The sequence below is a fragment of the Mustela nigripes genome, chromosome 14 (assembly GCF_022355385.1).
Source record: "Mustela nigripes isolate SB6536 chromosome 14, MUSNIG.SB6536, whole genome shotgun sequence".
NCBI classification, from domain to species: domain Eukaryota; kingdom Metazoa; phylum Chordata; class Mammalia; order Carnivora; family Mustelidae; genus Mustela; species Mustela nigripes.
In genome coordinates this window covers 93,186,450-93,206,399 of record NC_081570.1, presented here as the reverse complement: position 1 = coordinate 93,206,399, position 19,950 = coordinate 93,186,450, and the positions used below count along the sequence as shown (strand labels likewise).

The following is a 19,950-nucleotide window of genomic DNA, read 5'->3' as shown; positions in this document are numbered from 1 at the left end:
CCAGTGCTGCAAAACAGGCTTCATTGGGAGCCCTGGGTTCTGAAACCAACTGACACCTTGGATGTCAGTGCTGGTGACAGCTGCTGGTATGGCTCTTGTTTCCTACTCTCAGAGACACTTGCCTCCGGTACCTGTTCCAGATCAGGGCTTCTCCAACTGCAGTGCACCCAGGAATCTTGTGTTAATCTTCCTCCATGCAGGCTTTAATTCGGTGGGCCTGAGGTGAGCGTGCAATTCTGTTTCTAACAAGCTCCCAGGTGATGCCAGGGCTGCTGGTCTAGGGCCCACAGCTTGAGATTATTTCATTATGAATGAGCTGGAAGTACTGGGATTAAAAACACATGGGTCTAAAAGGAGAGCAACAAAAGAATAATGTTGGTTCAGAAGAGTTGGAAGCTTAGGAAGGTGAGGAGACTTGCCGGGGACAAACGTCAGGGGACACTGGATCCCAGGTCTCCCAGTTCAGGTGGAGGGCACTTGCCTACATTCTGCTCATGTAAATCTGCCTTATCTGTGAAGTGGAGGGGTAACCCTCAACCCCTAAAAGTGAGAAATGATCAAAGAAAACACGGGGCAAATTCTTTAATTTTTAAATTATAAAAACAATTTATGCTTATTGGAAAACAAACGAGAAGATAAAGTATAAAGAAGAACATTTCACAGAGAGAAAAATCATAGCTAATATGTTAGTGTGTATCTGTCTAGTCTTTTTTTCTTTTCTGAAGACACAAATTTTTGCAAAACTGGGATTATGCTATATAGTTTTATGATGCTTTTTTTCTTTTAACATTTATCACATGCACCTCAACAATCATGTAGAATGAATCTACAGCTTCATTTTTAAGGGCTGCATTGTATTTCATTACCAAGTCATTTAACCAATCCCTTGTTGACGGACATTTGTTTTTTTCCAGTTCTTTGATATAACAAACACTACTTTAGGAACATCATTTTATATGCAATTTTTGGGCCATACTTGATTATTTCCTTAGACTAAAAACTTAGGAGTGCAGTTAAAGAGGCAGAGTGAAAATTCTGATAAACTGGCCCTTAGCAAGGTGTGTCAGGCCCCAGCTGTACATCGGAAAGGAGCTGTGTGTCCCCCATCTCCCCAAGCCCACCCTGGGAATCTTCTCTTTTTCTTTTTCAACCTTTGTCAAAGTGATAAATGAAATTGGTGTCTCATTGTTTTCACCGATATTCCTTAGACTGTGGAATTTAACTCATTTTCATATGTTTCTTGGCCATTGCCACCTCCTCTTTGGCAACATCAACATTTTAACTATTTGCAAAACCAAAACCACAGCCTCCTTCTTTTAAAGGCAGACAAGTTGGAAAATATTAGGAACAAATAATGTTCAATAATGAGATTTTTATTATACCAAGGGCTCTGACAGGTTCACAAAGGAGCAGGAAAATTGTGGCTAAGAACATGAGCAGAAGGGGAGAGTTCAATCCCAGTTCTGCCACTTACTCTCTGTGACCTTGCCAACTGGCTGAAATTCTCTGAGCCTCAGGATGCCCGGATGGCGAGAAGGAACAAAGGGGCACCTGGCCCAATGAGCAGTCAACAAATGGTTGTTTCTGCTAGTAAGGAAACACTGAAAATCTCCAAAGAAGTGATGGACAAAGGAGATGAACTGAAAGTCACAAGTAGGAAACACAGCCAATAAATAAGCACATGGGGAAATGTTTATCTCCTTTAATAACAGAGGCAATTAACATGAGGTGCCACCTCCCCGCTTCTTAAATTAACAAAAGCATTTTCAAGGATAATTCCTGAGGCAGCAAAGGGTGTGTGTGCTCAAACTGAGCTGCCCACATTGTTGGCGGCTGTGTAATTCTTACAGCGTTTGCGGAAAGCAATTTGGCAACAGGTATCATCACACAAACATGTTCACAACCTTTGACCTACACATTTCCTAAGGAAGTAATTCAAAATATGGAAAAAGCTATCTGTACAACGATGCTTGTGCCAGCATTGTTTATAATGGGGGAAGAAGGGCACATTTTCTGTTTGCAGAAAGGGTAAAACTGTAGTAAAAAATACACTCTGGGTGGTGTCAGGCCTTTTGGTGAAGTAGTGTAATTTTTCTGTGTTAAAAAGGGACATATAAACAATAATTTCAGCCTCTGAATAGTCCCTAAAGCCTGTTTTAATTTGTAGTTGAATGCATTTCTTTGGAAAAGCTCTTAGAGCTCTAGGAAGAGTGGTCAGATTGATGGATTTAAAAATTATCTTCCTAAATCTGTTCATCCTCCTGCGGAGCCTGGGGTAATTCCAAACTAAGGAAAGAAAAAAAAAATTTAAATGTTTGGAGAATGCAAGAGGCCAAGCCAGTGTTGAAACATTCTCTCTTTAAGCCCCAGGCCATTACAGCACAGACCCCACCGAGGGAGAAAGGGGAGAAATCGGAGAAATCCAAGGGAAGGAGTCCCGAAGTGGTGAGTTCAGCTGCCTCTGTGCGTGAGCGGTGGCGGCCTGAGTCACTTCCTTGCGCGGAGCCACATCTGTGTGTGCTTTGTGGTGCAGGAGAACCCCAACACCACCTCGGGAAACCAGGACCGAGACCACGCGCAGATGACCAGTCCAAGCTGTGCCTTTTGCCACGGAGTTCTTGAATGGTGAGGGCTTCTTGCTGCTGAATCCCTAGGATGGGTGGGAGCCAGAGCCAGGATGATAGCTCCAGGGAGAGTGGGCGTCAGATGAATTGAACAGAGGCCAGCAACCGCTGGCTAAGTTTCAGAATCACAGATGGCAGGGCTGGGCAGGCCCCGCCTCCCTCTCGATGCACGAATCGCTCTCGCGGTGGTTCTCCAGTGGGGTGAGCATCAGAGTCATCAGGGAGATTGTCAAATAATGCGCACGCTTCAACTTCACCTCCTGTGTCAGCCTCACTGGGACTGGAGCGCTGGTAGGAATACTTCTTTTAAATCTGCTCCAGTGATTCTCAGAAGTTCCCCCTGGTTAAGAATCGTAGCTACAGCATACACGAAGGGTCGCTAAGTCCTGTACGCTCCGTCAGAACATTACCTAAAGGGGAGAATACCGTGCACCACTTGTAGACCACCTCCTGGTGATGAATGAAAATCTGCCCTTTCCCTCCTTCTGTCCCCAGTCCCACTAGAAATAAACCCAATTCCACCTCTCAGGGTTCACTTCTACCCATTCTTGAGCAAGAACTCTTCCAGAGGTTAAGAAGTTGTAAATTGTGTAAAAAAAAAAAAAAAAAAGCTATCGATATAAAATCCTAAGGAGAAATCCGTAATGTTCTTGAAACTTTAGTTGGCTTGCTCGTTAGCCCATGTGGATTCAGAATCATTTATTTGCTGCTTCTGTCTGTTAGTGAGAGGCGTCACCTATATGCTCAGGAAGTATCCTGGATGCAAGCCAAAGCTGGGCTAACTTACCTTGGAAAGGTCAAGAGTCAAGGAGGGAGGAGATGTTTAGCAACTATTATTACATACACATAATAGGCTCTAATAGAAGCAGATGACAAGGTCTGAAGTTCGAAAGGATTCCACCACGGGAATGGGCGCTTGTCCTAAGTGAATGTCCCCCCCCCCCCCCCCCGCCCCACCCCAAAACAGAAGGGTGTCTGTGTTAAAAATGGCCATGCATCATCTGGTATGGACAACTGCTTTAAACCAACATGCCAATCATCAGCTTTGACTCTCCTTTAAATATAAGGGGCAGTAATAACGCCTACTCCTTGAGACACCCCAGACCAACTATTTTTATTTATTGAATGAAACCAAGGTTTTGGAATTTTTTAAATTGTAGTAAGTATAATAAAAACAGTTTGACGTTAAAAAAATGTTTTAATTAAGCATGCGACATATTGAATGCTTCTCTTTCAAATTCCTAGTCTAGACCCTACAGATACTTTTAAATACCAAGTCAGGGACCGATGTTCCAGACTTAATTTTCTCTTTGATGACAGGCAAGAGGAAAGGAAAAGCACAGCCAAGTGTGATGATCAGATCTAACAATGAATGTATGACTGGGGTACATTCATTTATAAATTGAAATTTATAAATTTATAAATTGATTTATAAATTGAAATCTTGGTAAACTACATAATACCTGAGGGATTAATTGAACAAAGGACTACATACAGTCTTTATTCTTCTAGAAGATTAGATATCTCTCAGATAGGATATTGCTTTATGAAGTTTGCTGATATTCAAGGGATATTTATGTATATGCAAATAGATGATAAATATGCTACAAATAAAATGCATATCCCTTTGTGCTATGTCTGAAGCAGGATTTTGGATTTAAGATTTAAGATTTTGGATTTTAGCTACTTTGTCCTTTTGGGAACCTGTCTCCTTAAGTAGACTCGCCCTTAGCTTTTATGTTTGGCAAGAAGATTTTAGTGCACAAAGAAGCTTAAAAGAGGCAGAAAAAGAAAGTCATGCGTGGGACTGAACTCTCTTGAAAGAGATCCAAGTTTTCCACTTTGGAGAGCAGATGTTCAAATGCCCCGAAGGCAGAGGGTGGAGACAGAAAATGAGGTGTGAGAAAATATGTGAGTCAGGAGGAAAGCATGTTTTTCCAAGGGGAGGGGAGGGACCCAGCTTCTCAGCCCCCAGCTCCACCAACTCCAAGCACAGGGCCCCTCTCCACCGGAGGTCAGCGGGCCTGGGTGCGGTTGAGGGATGCTGCGTAGGCCAAGCAACGCCTGGGGCTGCTCCTCCTGTGCCCTGCCCTGGTACCCTGCTGCCCCCCCCCTCCTTCTTTCACCAGCTCTGTCTAGGACATCAAGGGCACAGTGCCTTCCACACTGAGAACAAGCAACTTTCCTGGAGGGCTATTACTGTACCTCAGGGGCTGAGCGAGGGCTTTATTAAGAATTGTGATGGATTAGAATTTCTCTCAAGGAGTTAGAATTTCCATGAAGAAGGAGGGAGGCTGAAGCGAAAGACAGGTCAGAGAAAGTGTCCTGGTAAAAGACAACTGGAAGCGATCTTTCTGGTGCCCCCTGGTGGCCTTGTACAGCTGAAATCCCGCTCGCTGGATGTTCTGGACACATTCAGCTTGCATGTGTGGAGCCAAAGCCATGTGACCCAATACTGACAGGGAGCACAGCTTCTTCCCCTGAAAAGAGTTGATTTTGAGACATGAATATGAAGAAAACTCCAAATTTTACAATTCCATGCTTCAAATTTCTACATTGCATGTGTGTGCATGGTGATTAGATATTGTCCTCTGGGGAAAAAACAGATTTATTTTTTAACATTTAGTATACATATTCTTACTAGGCCAGGTGGTGCTGGGTACGGTTTCTTATAGTGAAGCTCTCCAAAAGGCAGGTAGAGGGATCTCTGTGTTGAGGACAAGACGCCACTCCTGCATTGTCCCAGGCTCTGATACAAGAAATTTAACATTTCAGTTTTACCAGTATGCTCACGATCTCTAGAAGTGGGCTTAAAGTTTATGGGATCTTATGCACCTTTTATAGGAAGGAAAACGCGGAGAAAAAAGGGCACAGGAGGACCAACTGTGGAAGGTGTCCCCCCGCCATTCAAGAAAAGTCCCTGCATGCAAATTCGATTCACAGTAAGTTGAGGGGCCTGGGGAGGTGGGGGCTCCATCCTCAAGGTCCCCCTCCATGGGTCTGCTCCCTGCCGGCAGACCACCGGCCACACCAAGCAGCTTTACTCAGATGTGGGGGTTGCAGATTGTATGTTTTTGGCACTATGTAAAAAATTAATAATGGAATAGATTCAAATGGATCCAATGTGGTCAGACAGGGTGAGAGCGCCTCCTGTGTCTGTGCGGGAGTCCCAGGACTCCATGCACTCAGTTGTGAGGTGGCCTTAGCTCTGGGTGTCATCCTTCCAGCATGACCCAGAAACCCCGCCTGCTGAGCTTCCTGGCCATGGGAGACTTGCTGCCGACTTGTCCATACACATTTCACAGAAGCAAAGAAAGAGAGCTGGGAGACCGGGACAGCACGCAGGGCATGGAATTCAATGATATTTTTAGTCAGAGGAGCCTTCCTCCAAAGGTAGTTTAAGCAGAAAAACATCCCCAGGCAGAACCACCCTGCCTGAGGAAGAGGTGAGGCCGAGGCCTGCCTGTTCAGGCAGCTCCCAGCCTGAGGGTCCCCACCCCAGCCCGGTCTTCCCTGTTATACACGACAACCCGGGGCCAGAGAGCTAACGAGGCTTGTTTACGCTCATAAGAGTGATTGGCCAAGTGGTGTTCTTTCTGCTCTGTCATGTGTAGTTACTACTTCTTCTCAGTAGATGATTCATTTTCAATTTCTTTTTTTATAAGATTTATTTATTTGAGAGAGTTACAGGTAGCGAAAGAGCACGAGCAGGGGAAGGGGTAGAAGGAGAAGCAGGGAGCTGAGCTTGCAGGGAGTCTGACACAGGCTCCATCCCAGGGCCCTGGGATCATGACCTGATCATGACCTGAGCCAAAGGCAGATGCTTAACCGACTGAGCCACTCAGGCACCCCAATGATTCCTTTCCTAATAGTCATAGTAATGTTTCATTGATTGAACACCTACCAGCTGCTATACCAGGACAGGTTTTCCAAGTGTGGTCAGAAGGCCCAGAAGGTCTCAGCGGGGCTGTGAGGCCCTCTCTTTCCTAGCTACATCCCCGTGCAAGGCCAATACTGCAACCGATTGAATGGAGATGAAGTGGTGGGATCCAGAGCCTTCTATCATGCCAGATACTCAAGTCACTTGTCAAAACATAAAATACAGCCACTCTTTTAATTTTTAAAGATAGCTCTTTTGGGGCGCCTGGGTGGCTCAGTGGGTTAAGCTGCTGCCTTCGGCTCAGGTCATGATCTCAGGGTCCTGGGATGGAGCCCCGCATCGGGCTCTCTGCTGAGTAGGGAGCGCTGCTTCCCCCGCCTCCCCACCCCCCCTGCCCACCGCCTGCCTCTCTGTCTGCCTCTCTGCATACTTGTGATCTCTGTCACATAAAAAAATAAAATCTTAAAAAATAAATAAATAAAAATAAAAATAGCTCTTTTGCATTAAGAACCCATTATTTGGGGGCACCTGGATGACTCAGTGCGTTGAGCGTTGGACTCTTGGTTTCCGCTCAGGTCATGATCTCGGGATCCTGGGATGAAGCCCTGTATTGCGCCCTGGGCTCGGTGCAGAGTCAGCTTGTCCCTCTCCCTCATCTTCTGCCCCTCACCTCCATGAGCACATGTGTGCGCTCTCTCTCTCTCTTAAATGAATGAATAAAGCTTTTAAAAATTAAAAAAAAAAAAAGTTATTTTGTCAGCATGAAATGGTTTACTGTTGGTTGTAAATGATGAACTAAATCAAATATTTTTAAATGTTTCAGTTTAAAATTCTACTTGAAAACCAAAAAGCCTTAGGACTATCAATTCAGTCTTGGAAAGATCTGAATGATTTTTCACTAGCAAAAATGACTTGAAATTTATAATAGATATCTCTGTACCAGTCCATCTTCAAACAACTGAATGCCATATAACAGCTCTTCTCCAATGCAGGGTGAGATTTTTCACCACAGGTCAAAAAATGGCATATATTATGATATATGATAGATAAAAACTGTAATAAGCAAAAGCTCTTTAGGGTTCTTAATTTTAAGAGTGTAAAAGCGTTCTGATGTAAAATATTTGAGAACTGTTGACATGGTGCATAACATTTAGCAATCCTTACATCCCTGTCAGTAGGAATTATCTTTATTTTACAGATAAGGAAATGGAAGCTCTGAGAAATTTAGTAACTTGCCAATCAAAGAGCCGGTATATTTCTACCGCTGTGTAGTAAAGTATCTCGAAACTTAATGGTTCAAAATAACAAATAAATTCAAACATTTTCAGAATTCCTATGGGACAGGAACTTGGGTGCAGCTTAGCTGAGTGATTTAGGCTCAAGTTCTCTGATGAGGCTATAGTCAGATGTTGGCCAGTATCGCCATCATCTGAGGGCCTGACTGGGACTGGAGAACCTGCCTCTAAGATGGTTCACTCACATGGCCATTGGAGGAGGTCTTAGTTCCTCACCATGTGTACCTCTCTAGTAGGCCCACATTGAATGTCATTATGACATCACAGCCAAGAGATCCAAGAGAAAGACCAAAATGGAAGCTTTGGTGTCTTTTATGACCTAGTTTTGGAAGCTATACATCAACATTGTCCTTTTATTTGTGAGAAGCAAGTCCTAAATCCAGCTCACACTCAAGGAGTGAAGAATTAAGCTCTGCCTTCGGAAGAACATATTGAAGAATTTGTGGAAAAATTTTTAACCATCACAGCTAACTAATAGCAGACCCGGACTTCAAACTCAGGTCTATCTGAACCTCATGCCTTTCCACTATACAACCTTCTCAGGGTATGCCCTCAATCCTCTATTGCAATTTCTTTGAGTTATGGATTGAGAAGGAATTCAATGACTATTTTTTTTTAGGATTTTATTTATTTATTTATTTATTTGAGAGAGAGAGAGAGGATATGCACAAGTGGGGGTAGAGAGGAGCAGAGGGGAAGGAGAGAATCTCTAGCAGACTCCACACTGAGCATAGAGCCCGACTCAGAGGGCTTGATCTCATGACCCTGAGATCACAATCTCAGCCAAAACCAAGAGTCAGATGCTTCACCAACTGAGCCACCCAGGCGCCCCTCAGTGGCTACTGACTGAGATATGGAAAAGAAAAAACATCTCTAGAGCTCATTCCATTGTGACTTATTCTTTGAAAGATAATGTTACAAATGAGCATAATTACCAGAGCAGTGAGGCAGGTAGCATTGGCAGAGACTTTGTCCCCTGGTCTCATCCCTCCTGGACCTCAGATGTTGCTTGGACACCCAAGCCTGAGGTGCTCATCCGTCTGGCCCAGGCTCTTACACTCTAGCCTTACCTGGAGTCCTCCATGGTCCACAGCCTGTGGGGTTCTAGACCTGCGTTAGATATACACGCTCTCAACTGTTAGCCTCTGTGGCATGGATAAAGACAGAGCTATAATTCAGTTGCCCATATCGGCGTATGGATTTGATGAAAAGAAAAACCATCTTTCCAAATGTCTGGGTGACAAAACACAAGCTCTTGGCCACAACAGGGTCTGAGAAAAGAATGTGGGTGTATCAGGGCAAATCTGGAAAAATATCCATCTTGCATTGTTTTTTTAAGATTTTTATTTATTTGACAGAGATCACAAGCAGGCAGAGAGGCAGGCAGAGAGAGAGGGGGAAGCAGGCTCCCTGCTGAGCAGGGAGCTCGATGCGGGGCTCGATCCCAGGACCCTGGGATCATGACCTAAGCCGAAGGCAGAGGTTTTAACCAACTGAGCCACCCAGGCACCCCTCCATCTTGCATTTGTAGTTGATTCTGTGGGCCACATTTTCACAGACCCATCAATTCCACAGACCTTCACTAAGCACCCCCATGTGCAAGGAAAATCTTAAGATTTTCACATCAAATCTGCTCCTTATCAAAACATCTCTCAGTTGTCATAAGGGGATTCCAAACATCATCCCAAGGCTGGCAGCTCCCCTTGGGAACACAACTGGGGAAGTGGAACACTCTGGCACCAACTACATACCTGGCGAGGTTCAAGCTCTACTCTCCACACCACATTTTATCACTCTGATGAAAAAACTCACACTTTCTTTGTGTAACTTGGGCTTTTTCAGGTTCTGATGCAGGCCCCAGCTGCTCTTCTCTTTCTGGGACTGGACTGCAAAGTAATCAGTGTGAGATCTGTGGCACTAAGAGTCATAATTCCAGAAGAGTCTGTGGCAAAAAGCCACTTGAAGGTGAGTGTGACAAAGGGGCCTTGCAAGGAAGGCGTTAAGTGGGCACGGCTGTTGTTTGCCGGCAATGAGTTGTATTTTTCATCTTTTCTTTTTAGAATTTCATTACAAATACAACATGCCAGGACAGAATTACTTAAATCCTAATGAAAGTAGTGCCTTTGTCAAGCTCTGCTTTTTAAATGAAAATAAAAATTCTTCACCTTGTAAGTACATCTGCTGCACGATCTCATCTTTGTAAGCAGGGTGGTCTCCCAGGCATGGGGGACCTGTATCATACTGACCACTGCTTCCCTTTGGGGTGGGGGATGCCCTGCCCTTTCCAGTCTGCTCCTTGGTTCTCTAGTACTCACCTGAGGCTCCTGCATCCTGGATGGCCAGAGGCTGGGCCAGGGCTGGGAGACAGAAAATCCTGGCAATAATGGCAATAATGGCAATAATGGACCTTGAAACTTATTATGTGCTAACTCAGTGTGAGTAGGTAACAAATGGTAAATATTTACTATACAAATGACCAACCAAAAAGTCGCCACTAGTATTGCTATTATTCAGGAGTGGTGAAAGCTTTAAATATGTCCCTACTAAAAGTTGGCATGTTAAAAAAAAAAAAAAAAACAGACTATTTTTACACTCCTTAAACATCATTTTGCTAATTTCAATGCAAAATTTTGCTGTCACTGGAAAAAATTAAAAACCCACAAACATTTATTTATAAAGATGAATAAGACACAGCTCCTCCCTCCCCAAGGAGTTCTATGAAAGGAACTCATCCCTCAAAAAGTAAAGTTCATGGCAAAATGTGGTGCTAGAATTGTAAAGTCAGAGTGTGCTAAGGGAACAAAAGGGAAGGAAGGAACTACTCCACGTTTTGCTTCTGAATGGCAGCCGTATCAGGTTCTTTTAACATCCTCTCCTTGTGGGAAACCTCCAGCTCTTTCTTTCCTTATCTGTGGACAGGGCATCAGGGAGAATGTTTCTTATCTTTCACAATTGCCAATTTCCTAGATGAAAGAATGCCATTTATCAGATTGAACTCAGCTGTGTGCCTCCTATGTCCCCAGATGCCAAATCCTTCAAGTGGATGTGTTCTGTCAAGATGACAGGCACCAAAACTCTGCAGAAGTAACAGAGCAGATTTTTTACTATCTCTTTGGCCTTTGGGTTTATAGCCCATGAGACTTGTCATTCCAATACATGAGGGAATGAGGGGTCAACTGAGTCACTGGAAGTGTGACTTCGAGCCACATTAGTAACTGTACAGTGGCCGAGAGGGTGGAAGTCTTAGAGAGGTATTGCTCAACATTGAAAAGAACCTTCCAGAAATTGGAATGGAGTGGGCTTTTGTGGGAGGTCGTGAGCCCCATCTGCAGAGATGTCTCTACAGATCCCATCCGGAGACAATGTACTTTGTCAGGATGTACAAATCTGTAGGCCAGACTAGAACTGGAGCAGATGACCCTATGGTCCCTCCCCAACTTTGAGTTTCTATGTTTCAAATAAAATCCAAAATTGTATTTGGAGACTAGCAAAGGATTAAGACTAAACTCATTAGTATCTCTGCTCATCACAACTTAGGTTTGGGTGGTCAACATGTCTAATTTGGACCTTCTGGCTTCTGCTCTGCCTTCCATGTCTGAGAGACAATGTCTCCCAGTTCCCTTATCAAATGGGACCCTCCTGAGGGGGAGTGAAGCCTAGCTATAAGAGACTGGTGAATAAGACAGGAGACCTGGGAAGGAGAACCAGCAACAGAGAAGGCAGACTTACTGGCCACTACTCTTCTTTCTTCCTTTCCCTGGCATTCTTGTCTTCCATGGTGCCTTTCCTACATTTATCTTTTTTGTTTAGTCTATTTTCTGGAATTGTCTTAGTAACATAACTTAGTTTCTGACTCCTAGAAAACTTGCTCCTGTGTTTGGAGAAGACCTCAATCCCCGTCAAGGGGATAATCCCTCCACTTGTCAGATGAAGTAGTTGAGTCCACAGAAACTGGACGGCATGCTCAGGTGTCACACAGCTAGCTCCCAGCAAACCTAAACCTAGACTCCTGGTCTCATGGCTACTGATAAAACCCCTGTTAAAGGTTGATTTTCTTAAGATAAATGAGTTAAATTTCTTTTCCTGAATTCAGAATACCTGATAGAAAGTTCTTTGTTTTCTATGTTCCCCAATTTTCTTCTTAAAATTTCATGAAATATTTCACACAGAAAAGTCTGGGATCATTTTTTAAAAAGATTTTATTTATTTATTTACTTGACAGAGAGAGATCACAAGTAGGCAGAAAGGCAGGCAGAGAGAGAGGAGGAAGCAGGCTCCCTGCGGGCAGAGAGCCTGGTATGGGGCTCAATCCCACATGCCTGGGATCATGACCTGAGCCGAAGGCAGAGGCTTTAACCCACTGAGCCACCCAGGTGCCCCTGGGGATCATTTCTGATGCTCTGAATTTAATCATAGCTAACTAACATCTTTCAGCTCGTTCAAAGCCAGAATGGATCTGTTCCCAGACATTGAATCCAAAATCCTCTCATGATGAACATGAGCCCATACCAGGAAAGTAAGTATTATTTTATTATTAATAATAACAAATATGACTACCCACTAGTTGGGTACATACAATGTGCTTAGTGCATGAAATTACTGGCCCAAGATCACCTAGATCATAAGTAGTTGAGCCAAGATTCAAATGAAAGTATGGCTAATACTTCAAACATACATATATTCATTCAACAAGTATTTGAGTGTTAACATCAAGGTCCTGTGCCAGGTTCTTAGGACACAGTGAAAAATTAAACTACTGTCCCTGACCTCATGGAAGTTACTTTCCTGGTAGAAGAGCCAGTCTTTGTAAGTGCCAAAAAGAGGGTGTACCGAGTACCATTACCTAATTTGGGGGTTCAGGGAAGCTGACCACCAAAGGATAAGTATGAATCAATTAGCAAGGGGGTGTAAAGGTAAGAGTGAAGCCATTCCAGTTTAAGAGAGCTTGCTGGAGTGGGAAGGCCCCCTGGCAAATTCCAGAACAGTGCAGTGGTTGTGTCTGTGGGGCATGATGGGGCTGGTGAGGGGAAGCTGGTGGGATGGGCAGGGTGAGACCATGCAAGGGCTTGTAAGTTACAGGAAGGATTTCAGACTTTTGAGTATAATAAGCCAATGAAGTTTTTAACCAGGGCGTTTTTAAAGTTTCCTAGTATTTTTAAAAGATCATTCTAACTACTAAATGAGCAGGAATGGAGTAGAGGAGTCAAGGATTGGAGCACAGAGGCCAAGTAAGAGGCTGGTACAATAGTCCAAGTGAGATGATAGTAGCTTGTTCAAGAGTGGTAGAGCAGGAGAGAGAGAGGTCTAGTATCCAAGAGCTATTTAGGAGGCAGAATCAATAATAGTGTAGCAGAGTGGTTAATAGTTCAGGCTCTGTGCTCATTCACTAAGTCTGAACTCAGTAGCTACTATCATAATGCAGTGTAGTGTTTAAGAATGTGGCCTCTGGTGACATCTTGGTTTGCATCTTCATTCTGTGTCCTTGAGCTGGTTGCCTGACCTCTGACTGCCTGCCTTTCCTCACTATATTTCCCCAGTATTCCCCAAATGGGAATCATAATAGTGCCAAACTCATTGAGGATTGGGTCAATACATATAAAGCACCTGGAAAAGTACCTGGCATTCAGCAAGTGATGGCTGTTATTGTTGATCATGGCGACCAATTGGATGTGGGGAGACAGAGGACTCTGAAGCCCACACCCTTCCCGTTGCACCACATTGCCTTGCCCTGCCTGGAGTCTTTCATTAGCTAGGGGCTCCCGATGCTGATATTCTCTGATGCTCTCAACTGGATGGTAGATTCAATGTGTTAAACTAACCTGTAGAACCAAGTCGTGTGAATGTGGCAGGGGAGAGGAATGAAGGGGGGCTTCGGGTCATAGCATTCGGAGCCACTTTCTGGAGATGACTGCCGCAAGTGTTTTATATACCAGCAAAGTACTGCTTAACAGAAGGAATCTCAAGCCAGGGGGAATGTGAGGATGAATCCATGGCCCATGTGTCAACATGCAAGGTCTTATGGCATCTCTTAGTATGGTTGTGCAAAGCATAACATCAGGCAGTGCCCTTCGCATAGACTGTAAATGAAACCTCCCAGAGCTATGCAGTGCACAACTGGAACAACTGTTACATGGTGACAGTGGCCCCCATTATTCACCCAGCCCATCAAGAGACAGAGTGATACTTCTAGTTTAGTAGTCCAGGGGAGCCTGTTTAAAGAGGTGCTGCTTTTATCTTTCTACTGCTGCTGCCTCCTTGCTCTAAGCTCACTGGTGCTAGATGAACTCAACTCAAAGTGCCTTCAATTGGCAGATTTGTGTGCATTTGTTTTATAAATATGCAGGGTAGAAGACAGCCTCGAAAAATAATGAAAACTGAATAAAAGTCGGAGTTTTGCCTCTTTCTGTGCCAATGGAAGACAGATTCTGGGAGAAAACACCCTTCACGGTCATGGAACAAATCATTTCTGTGGTCAGCCACAACAGGACTATGGGAGCTACAAAAGGCAGATACTGCACAAACTCCTCACCCCCAACACACACACAGTCATTCCTGAACCACTACAGAGCTAGAGGGAGAGGGGAGCTTTATACAATTATGCTTTTGCCTTCCAGAAACAATCTTAAGGTTTTCATGACCTATAATTCAGACCTTGCTACACCCTCACCCCATTTCCACTCCTGCAGGATTTTGGGAAGCAAGTCCTTAACCAACTTTGGCAGTATTGAAGAAACAGAATCTGAGGTGAGGAGCTTCAGGAAAAAAACCATTCTAGAATCCTTGCAGCTTTTAAGTATGGTCTTGACCACAAAACTGATGGCTTTTAAATTACTACATTATGGGGGGACCAGAAAACGCTCCACTAAAATCAACTTGTGCTCAGCACTAACATAAAGACACACAGCATGAGCAGCTACATGGTTGTATTATTCCTAAATTGGTTCCAAGGGAAATTTCCTGGAGAAAGTGTTTTGTGGGTGGTGCCTCAGCTGCAGGATCCCTTGGGCCGGGAGTGCAGGCAGCAGCTTGTTTCCAGCCGCTCACAAGTCTGTTCCAGTGACAGTGGGGTTAGAGCTGCCTGCAGTTCCCTATTTTCCAGTCAAATCCCAGGCCATTTCAAACGCTTTCAACACAAGCACTAGTCTCCGTGGGTGCCCTCTCAGGGGTTATGACCCTTCCGTCTCCTTTGACGACCCCCAAGAGCTTGCCTTCTTTCTCACAGATCTCTTCCTCTGTGGCTGGGCGCGACCCAGCAGGTTGCTGATCTCACCCTCTGAGTCACATTCATTGGTCACGTGTTGGGTGGTTTTTTTTTTTTTTTTTCCTCTGTCCCTTTCCCTAAAAAATATATTCCATCTCAGACCAGTTACCTAGGAAACCAACCGTCAAAAACAGGAATAGACTGGGTGGGAAAAGAATACTCCAAAAATTCCACCTTGTAATGTTTAATAATGAGATAACCCAATTAACAGAAACAGTAACTTTAAATAAAATGTGTGGATTTTTCCTCTGTAGATTTTAAACTTGTCTTTGGATCATGCCCTAAGGACAGCAACCATTTTGAAAGAAACCACTGATCGAATGATTAGAACTATTGCAGAAGATCTTGCCAAAGTAAAGAGATGGAGGAATCAACTGAAATACTAGTTCAACCCAAGGCAACCAAGGACTTAAAAAAAAAAAAAAAAAAAAAAAAGAAATGCAAAGAAAACTTGATCTTCCTCCCCAAAGTATCTTCTTATACCATTTAGGAAGGTGACTTTCTAGAGAAAACAGCAAAACCATGGGGGGAGAGGGGTGGCGCACAAAGTGCTTAAAAGGAAAAAAACAATGGACCCTGATTCTTAAAATTGAATCAACAAGTATTTATTTTAAAATAAATCTATTATTCCTAATTCCTAATAAAAAAAAAATCAAAGCAATAAACTAGGGGCACCTGGCTGACTCCATGGGAAGAGCATGCGACTCCTGATCTCAGGCTCAAGAGTTTGAGCCCCACCTTGGGTGTAGAGATTATTTAAAAAAAAAAAAAAAAAAAAAAGGATAGAACCAAAATATACTTTTGCCTATTAGTATGGCAAAAACTAAAGTTTAGAAAAGCCAGTGTCAGCGAGGTTGGGGGTGACAGATGCTTTTGTACCCTGGGGATGGAAGTGTAAATTGGTGTAACCTGGAGGGAAGGCAACTTGGTATCAAATCCTACAAATGTATAAAAGCACTTACCTTTTGAGCAGCAACCCCACTATTAGAAATTACTTCCTAGGGAACTCACATAATAGGTCATGGTATTACACAGGGGTAGCCACTGGAGCACGGAGGGGAAGAGTCCCCATATGGAACTCATCTAATACCCCCTGTGGAGATTCATAAATAACAGTCATGCAGTTAGTGCTCTGTAGCTGCGGAAAAAAATGAGGCAGATTATCTTGCAAGATAGTGAAAGAAAGCAAGAACGACCAATAATACATGCAGTGTGCCCTCATTCGTGTATGTTTTTCAAAGGGCATACATGTTTTCTGGGAAAATACACAAAACTATTCAGTGGACCTCTAGGAAATGGAACCTGGGTGTCATTCAGGTAAGGAAGAATCTTTACTTTTACTTTTTGTACAGTATGAAATTCTTATGTTTATACTGTGAACTATGTGAAGATCTCCTGAATCAGATGCAAAAATGTTAGTCCTAGATTAATGAATTTGGGACAAAAGTGAAGACAATTCTCTAAAACTATGGACCAGTGATTAACTAAATGTATATAGCATTTTGTATAGACCGTCAGAACAAGACATTTTTTTTGTTTTAAAAAGATTTTTGGGCACGCCTGGGTGGCTCAGTGGGTTAAGCCGCTGCCTTCGGCTCAGGTCATGATCTCAGAGTCCTGAGATCGAGTCCCACATCGGGCTCCCTGCTCAGTGGGGAGCCTGCTTCCCTCTCTCTCTCTCTCTCTGCCTGCCTCTCCATCTACTTGTGATTTCTCTCTGTCAAATAAATAAATAAAATCTTTAAAAAAAAAAATTTTTTTTATGGGGTTCCTGGGTGGCTCAGTGGGTTAAAGCATCTGCCTTCGGCTTAGGTCATGATCCTGGGGTCCTGGGATGGAGCCCCACATCAGGCTCTCTGCTCCACAGGGAGCCTGCTTCCTCCTCTCTCTCTCTGCCTGCCTCTCTGCCTACTTGTGATCTCTGTCAAATAAATAAATAAATAAATAAAATCTTTTAAAAAATTTATTATTATTTATTTATGTATTTATTTTGCTTCTTTAAGACTGGTTTATAACCTTTCATGACAGAGCAGCCCAAGATTGGCTCTTTCCCTGCTTCCTGAGGTATCTATTCACTCCAGTCAATAATTCCCAACCCCCAGAGCTTTAGTCAGTGGTAAACAGAGTTGATCCATCCCCACTTTGAAGATTTTTGTGGCGAAGGCAGCTGCTATTTGTCTAGCTGGCTGAAGAATGGGCTATTTTTAACCTTAGGGCTTGGGAATTGGTTTAGAGTGCCTTAGAAGAGATAAAGCAGAGGCCAGATGGAAGATATCGCTGACTTTGTGACTGAAGGTACTTTTCAAGTCTTAGCACCATAACAAAGAGAGTGAAGATGGGTAGCAGCATTTTATTATTTATTTTTTTTTAAAAGATTTTATTTATTTATTTGACAGAGAGACAGGTCACAAGCAGGCAGAGAGAGAGAAAGGGAAGCAGGTTCCCTGCTGAGCAGAGAGACCAATGCGGGACTTGATCTCAGGACCCTGGGTTCATGACCTGAGCTGAAAGCAGAGGCTTTAAACCCACTGAGCCACCCAGGCGCCCCAGGTAGTAGTGTTTTAGAAGAGGGAGCTTAAACTGTGCGTATACTAATAGGCTTCTAGATTTATCACTTACCTAAATTTAATCACAACTTGATAACTTGTTTTGTGTGCCAAGCATCACTATCCTGTCCCCAAGGTTAAAATTAAACTTCTCTGAAGAGTTCAAGGGTTCTCGTACAAATCATTAGCTCTTAACCTTTTCTGGGTCCAACCCTCTTTGAAAAACTATTGAAAGCTATGGGCTCTCCCTTCCCCATGCCCCCCTCTTACAGGGAAAAGGGATGTAAGAACACACACAATTTTTTTTAAAGTTCATGGTCACCTAAAGCAAATCCATGGAACCTAGGCTAGAAAGGACCACCACAAATGAATGTTCCTAAACCCTCAACTAACCTTTAAAGTAACTTAACTACTGTAATCACTTATTTAAAAATATGGCGCATCTCTGCTTTATTAAACTGTATTCTAAAGGTAATTTTACATTTCCATCATGATTGAGGATTATCACTGCAACATGCTTAATCCAAGAAACAGTAACAGGGCAATGTCCTTAAGAATTTCTGGAAAAGTGCTAGGCTCTGATTTACAAAGATGACTTTATATTTACTGACCATGTAGCCTTGGCTGTTTCCTCCCTTCTTTGTGTAAATTTTAACTGCAGTAAGAGACCAGAGAAACCAGCTCATTAGCCAAAAGTCATTGCATCTCTAACATGGAGTCAAGGGTTCACCATTGCTGAGAGCAGCAGGTGGCAGCTCCACTGTCCAGAGGCCTCTGTGTTCTTCCAATGTGTAGCTGTGCTCTGTTGGTTTGACGCTGCCAGGAGCAAGAAGCAGGATGAGGGGGAATGCTTTAATTCTTTAATAAAAAAAATTCTAGCCATTCAGTTTATTAAGTCAAACAAATGCAACTCATCTTTTAATCACTCCTTTCAACTGTCATCTTATGGTTAAGGATTTAAGATAGACCTAATTCATACTGAATTTGAGTATGCTTAATACACAAAATGTTGTTTTGGTAGTAGAAATTTTGCTGTGGGATGAAGACTTTGTTGTTTCTTTGATTTTAAAAGAAACCTGCGTGCAACCTGACAGAATGCACAAAGGGTTACAAACAACCTACAGCAGAACTAAGTTATAGGGGCATCACATCTTACAAAATGAACTGTCAGGGTCTAGGCCTTTGGGGCTCAAATCCAAGAATTTTTGTGTCTCTGTGAATGGTTGATATTCTTATTTTTTTGTGACTATGGCTGAGCAATGTGAACCCATTTATAAATCGAGCACATTTCAACAGGAAGCAAAAGCGGGCTTCCAATTGAGTAAATAAATGTTTTCAGTTACTTGCAACAGCAAAGTGTCTTTCAGAGGGTCTTATCAGAATCTGTAATTTCGGGCGCCTGGGTGGCTCAGTGGGTTAAGCCGCTGCCTTCAGCTCAGGTCATGATCTCGGTCCTGGGATCGAGGCCCGCATCGGGCTCTCTGCTCAGCAGGGAGTCCTGCTTCCCTCTCTCTCTCTCTGCCTGCCTCTCAGTCTACTTGTGATTTCTCTCTGTCAAATAAATAAATAAAATCTTTAAAAAAAAAAAAAAAGAATCTGTAATTTCTAATTCTGGAGGTGGGAACAGTTTATACCAGGAATTTATGAAAGATGACAACTCATGTCTTCAAATTCAGTAAGAGATTTAGGAAACATGATCTAATTCTAAGCTTGAAGTATATGTAAAGTGGAGGCCTCAAAGGATCTCACATCACTGTCATAGGACAAAGTATACTATCACTGAGGTGTTAACTAAATGAATGGGCCAGTGTGTGCTGCCATCACACTCTTGGCTCTATTTGCCACAGGGCATTGGATCACTGTAAATCTCTGTTCCACGTAACTCTGGGCAGATAGCAAGTAACCAAGATACACAAGGGCCTCATACAAAACACAGGCCCCAAACACCATCCCTTTCACCGGCAATGAACTGTTCCCAGCCATGTACAAACAAGCCTTTCCTACCCACATGCACACCCAGATTAAATTACATAACCTTTTTTGTGTCCTAGTTTTCTTGGCTTTCAAATGGAGATGATGATAACAGTGCCTAGCCTCACAAGATTAGATGAGGTAGTATAAGCACTTTGAAACAATGCCTGGCACATATAAAGCTCTAAGGAAGCACTTGCATGTTATTATTTTGTTATCACCATCTAGTAAACTAGCAAGTTATGAAATGAATATATCAAATCAGTAACGTTCCTATATTAAAAAATGTTTGAAAATAATGTAAAAGATCCAATTCACATGGAAAACACAGAAAGATACTATAGCAACTGCGGTACCTATATGAAGAAAAATA

The 19,950-nt window shown here is 43.1% G+C and overlaps 2 protein-coding genes across 2 annotated transcripts in view; one reads left to right on the top strand and one right to left on the bottom strand.

Moving 5' to 3' along the window:
- The window catches only part of AKNAD1 (AKNA domain containing 1), a 33,889-nt gene extending 18,387 nt beyond the window's left edge, over nt 1-15,502 (top strand). Inside the window, exons 7-13 of the mRNA XM_059377403.1 lie at nt 2,534-2,625; nt 5,469-5,566; nt 9,642-9,764; nt 9,860-9,967; nt 12,234-12,315; nt 14,414-14,543; nt 15,315-15,502. Of these exons, the coding sequence (XP_059233386.1) occupies nt 2,534-2,625; nt 5,469-5,566; nt 9,642-9,764; nt 9,860-9,967; nt 12,234-12,315; nt 14,414-14,543; nt 15,315-15,446 (765 nt within the window). The 3' untranslated portion in view covers nt 15,447-15,502. The remainder of the gene's footprint in view (nt 1-2,533; nt 2,626-5,468; nt 5,567-9,641; nt 9,765-9,859; nt 9,968-12,233; nt 12,316-14,413; nt 14,544-15,314) is intronic.
- A 1,944-nt stretch (nt 15,503-17,446) lies between these two features.
- Nucleotides 17,447-19,950, bottom strand: part of STXBP3 (syntaxin binding protein 3) — a 63,186-nt gene continuing 60,682 nt past the window's right edge. Inside the window, exon 20 of the mRNA XM_059375608.1 lies at nt 17,447-18,422. The gene's annotated coding sequence lies outside the window, so the exon portion shown is untranslated. The remainder of the gene's footprint in view (nt 18,423-19,950) is intronic.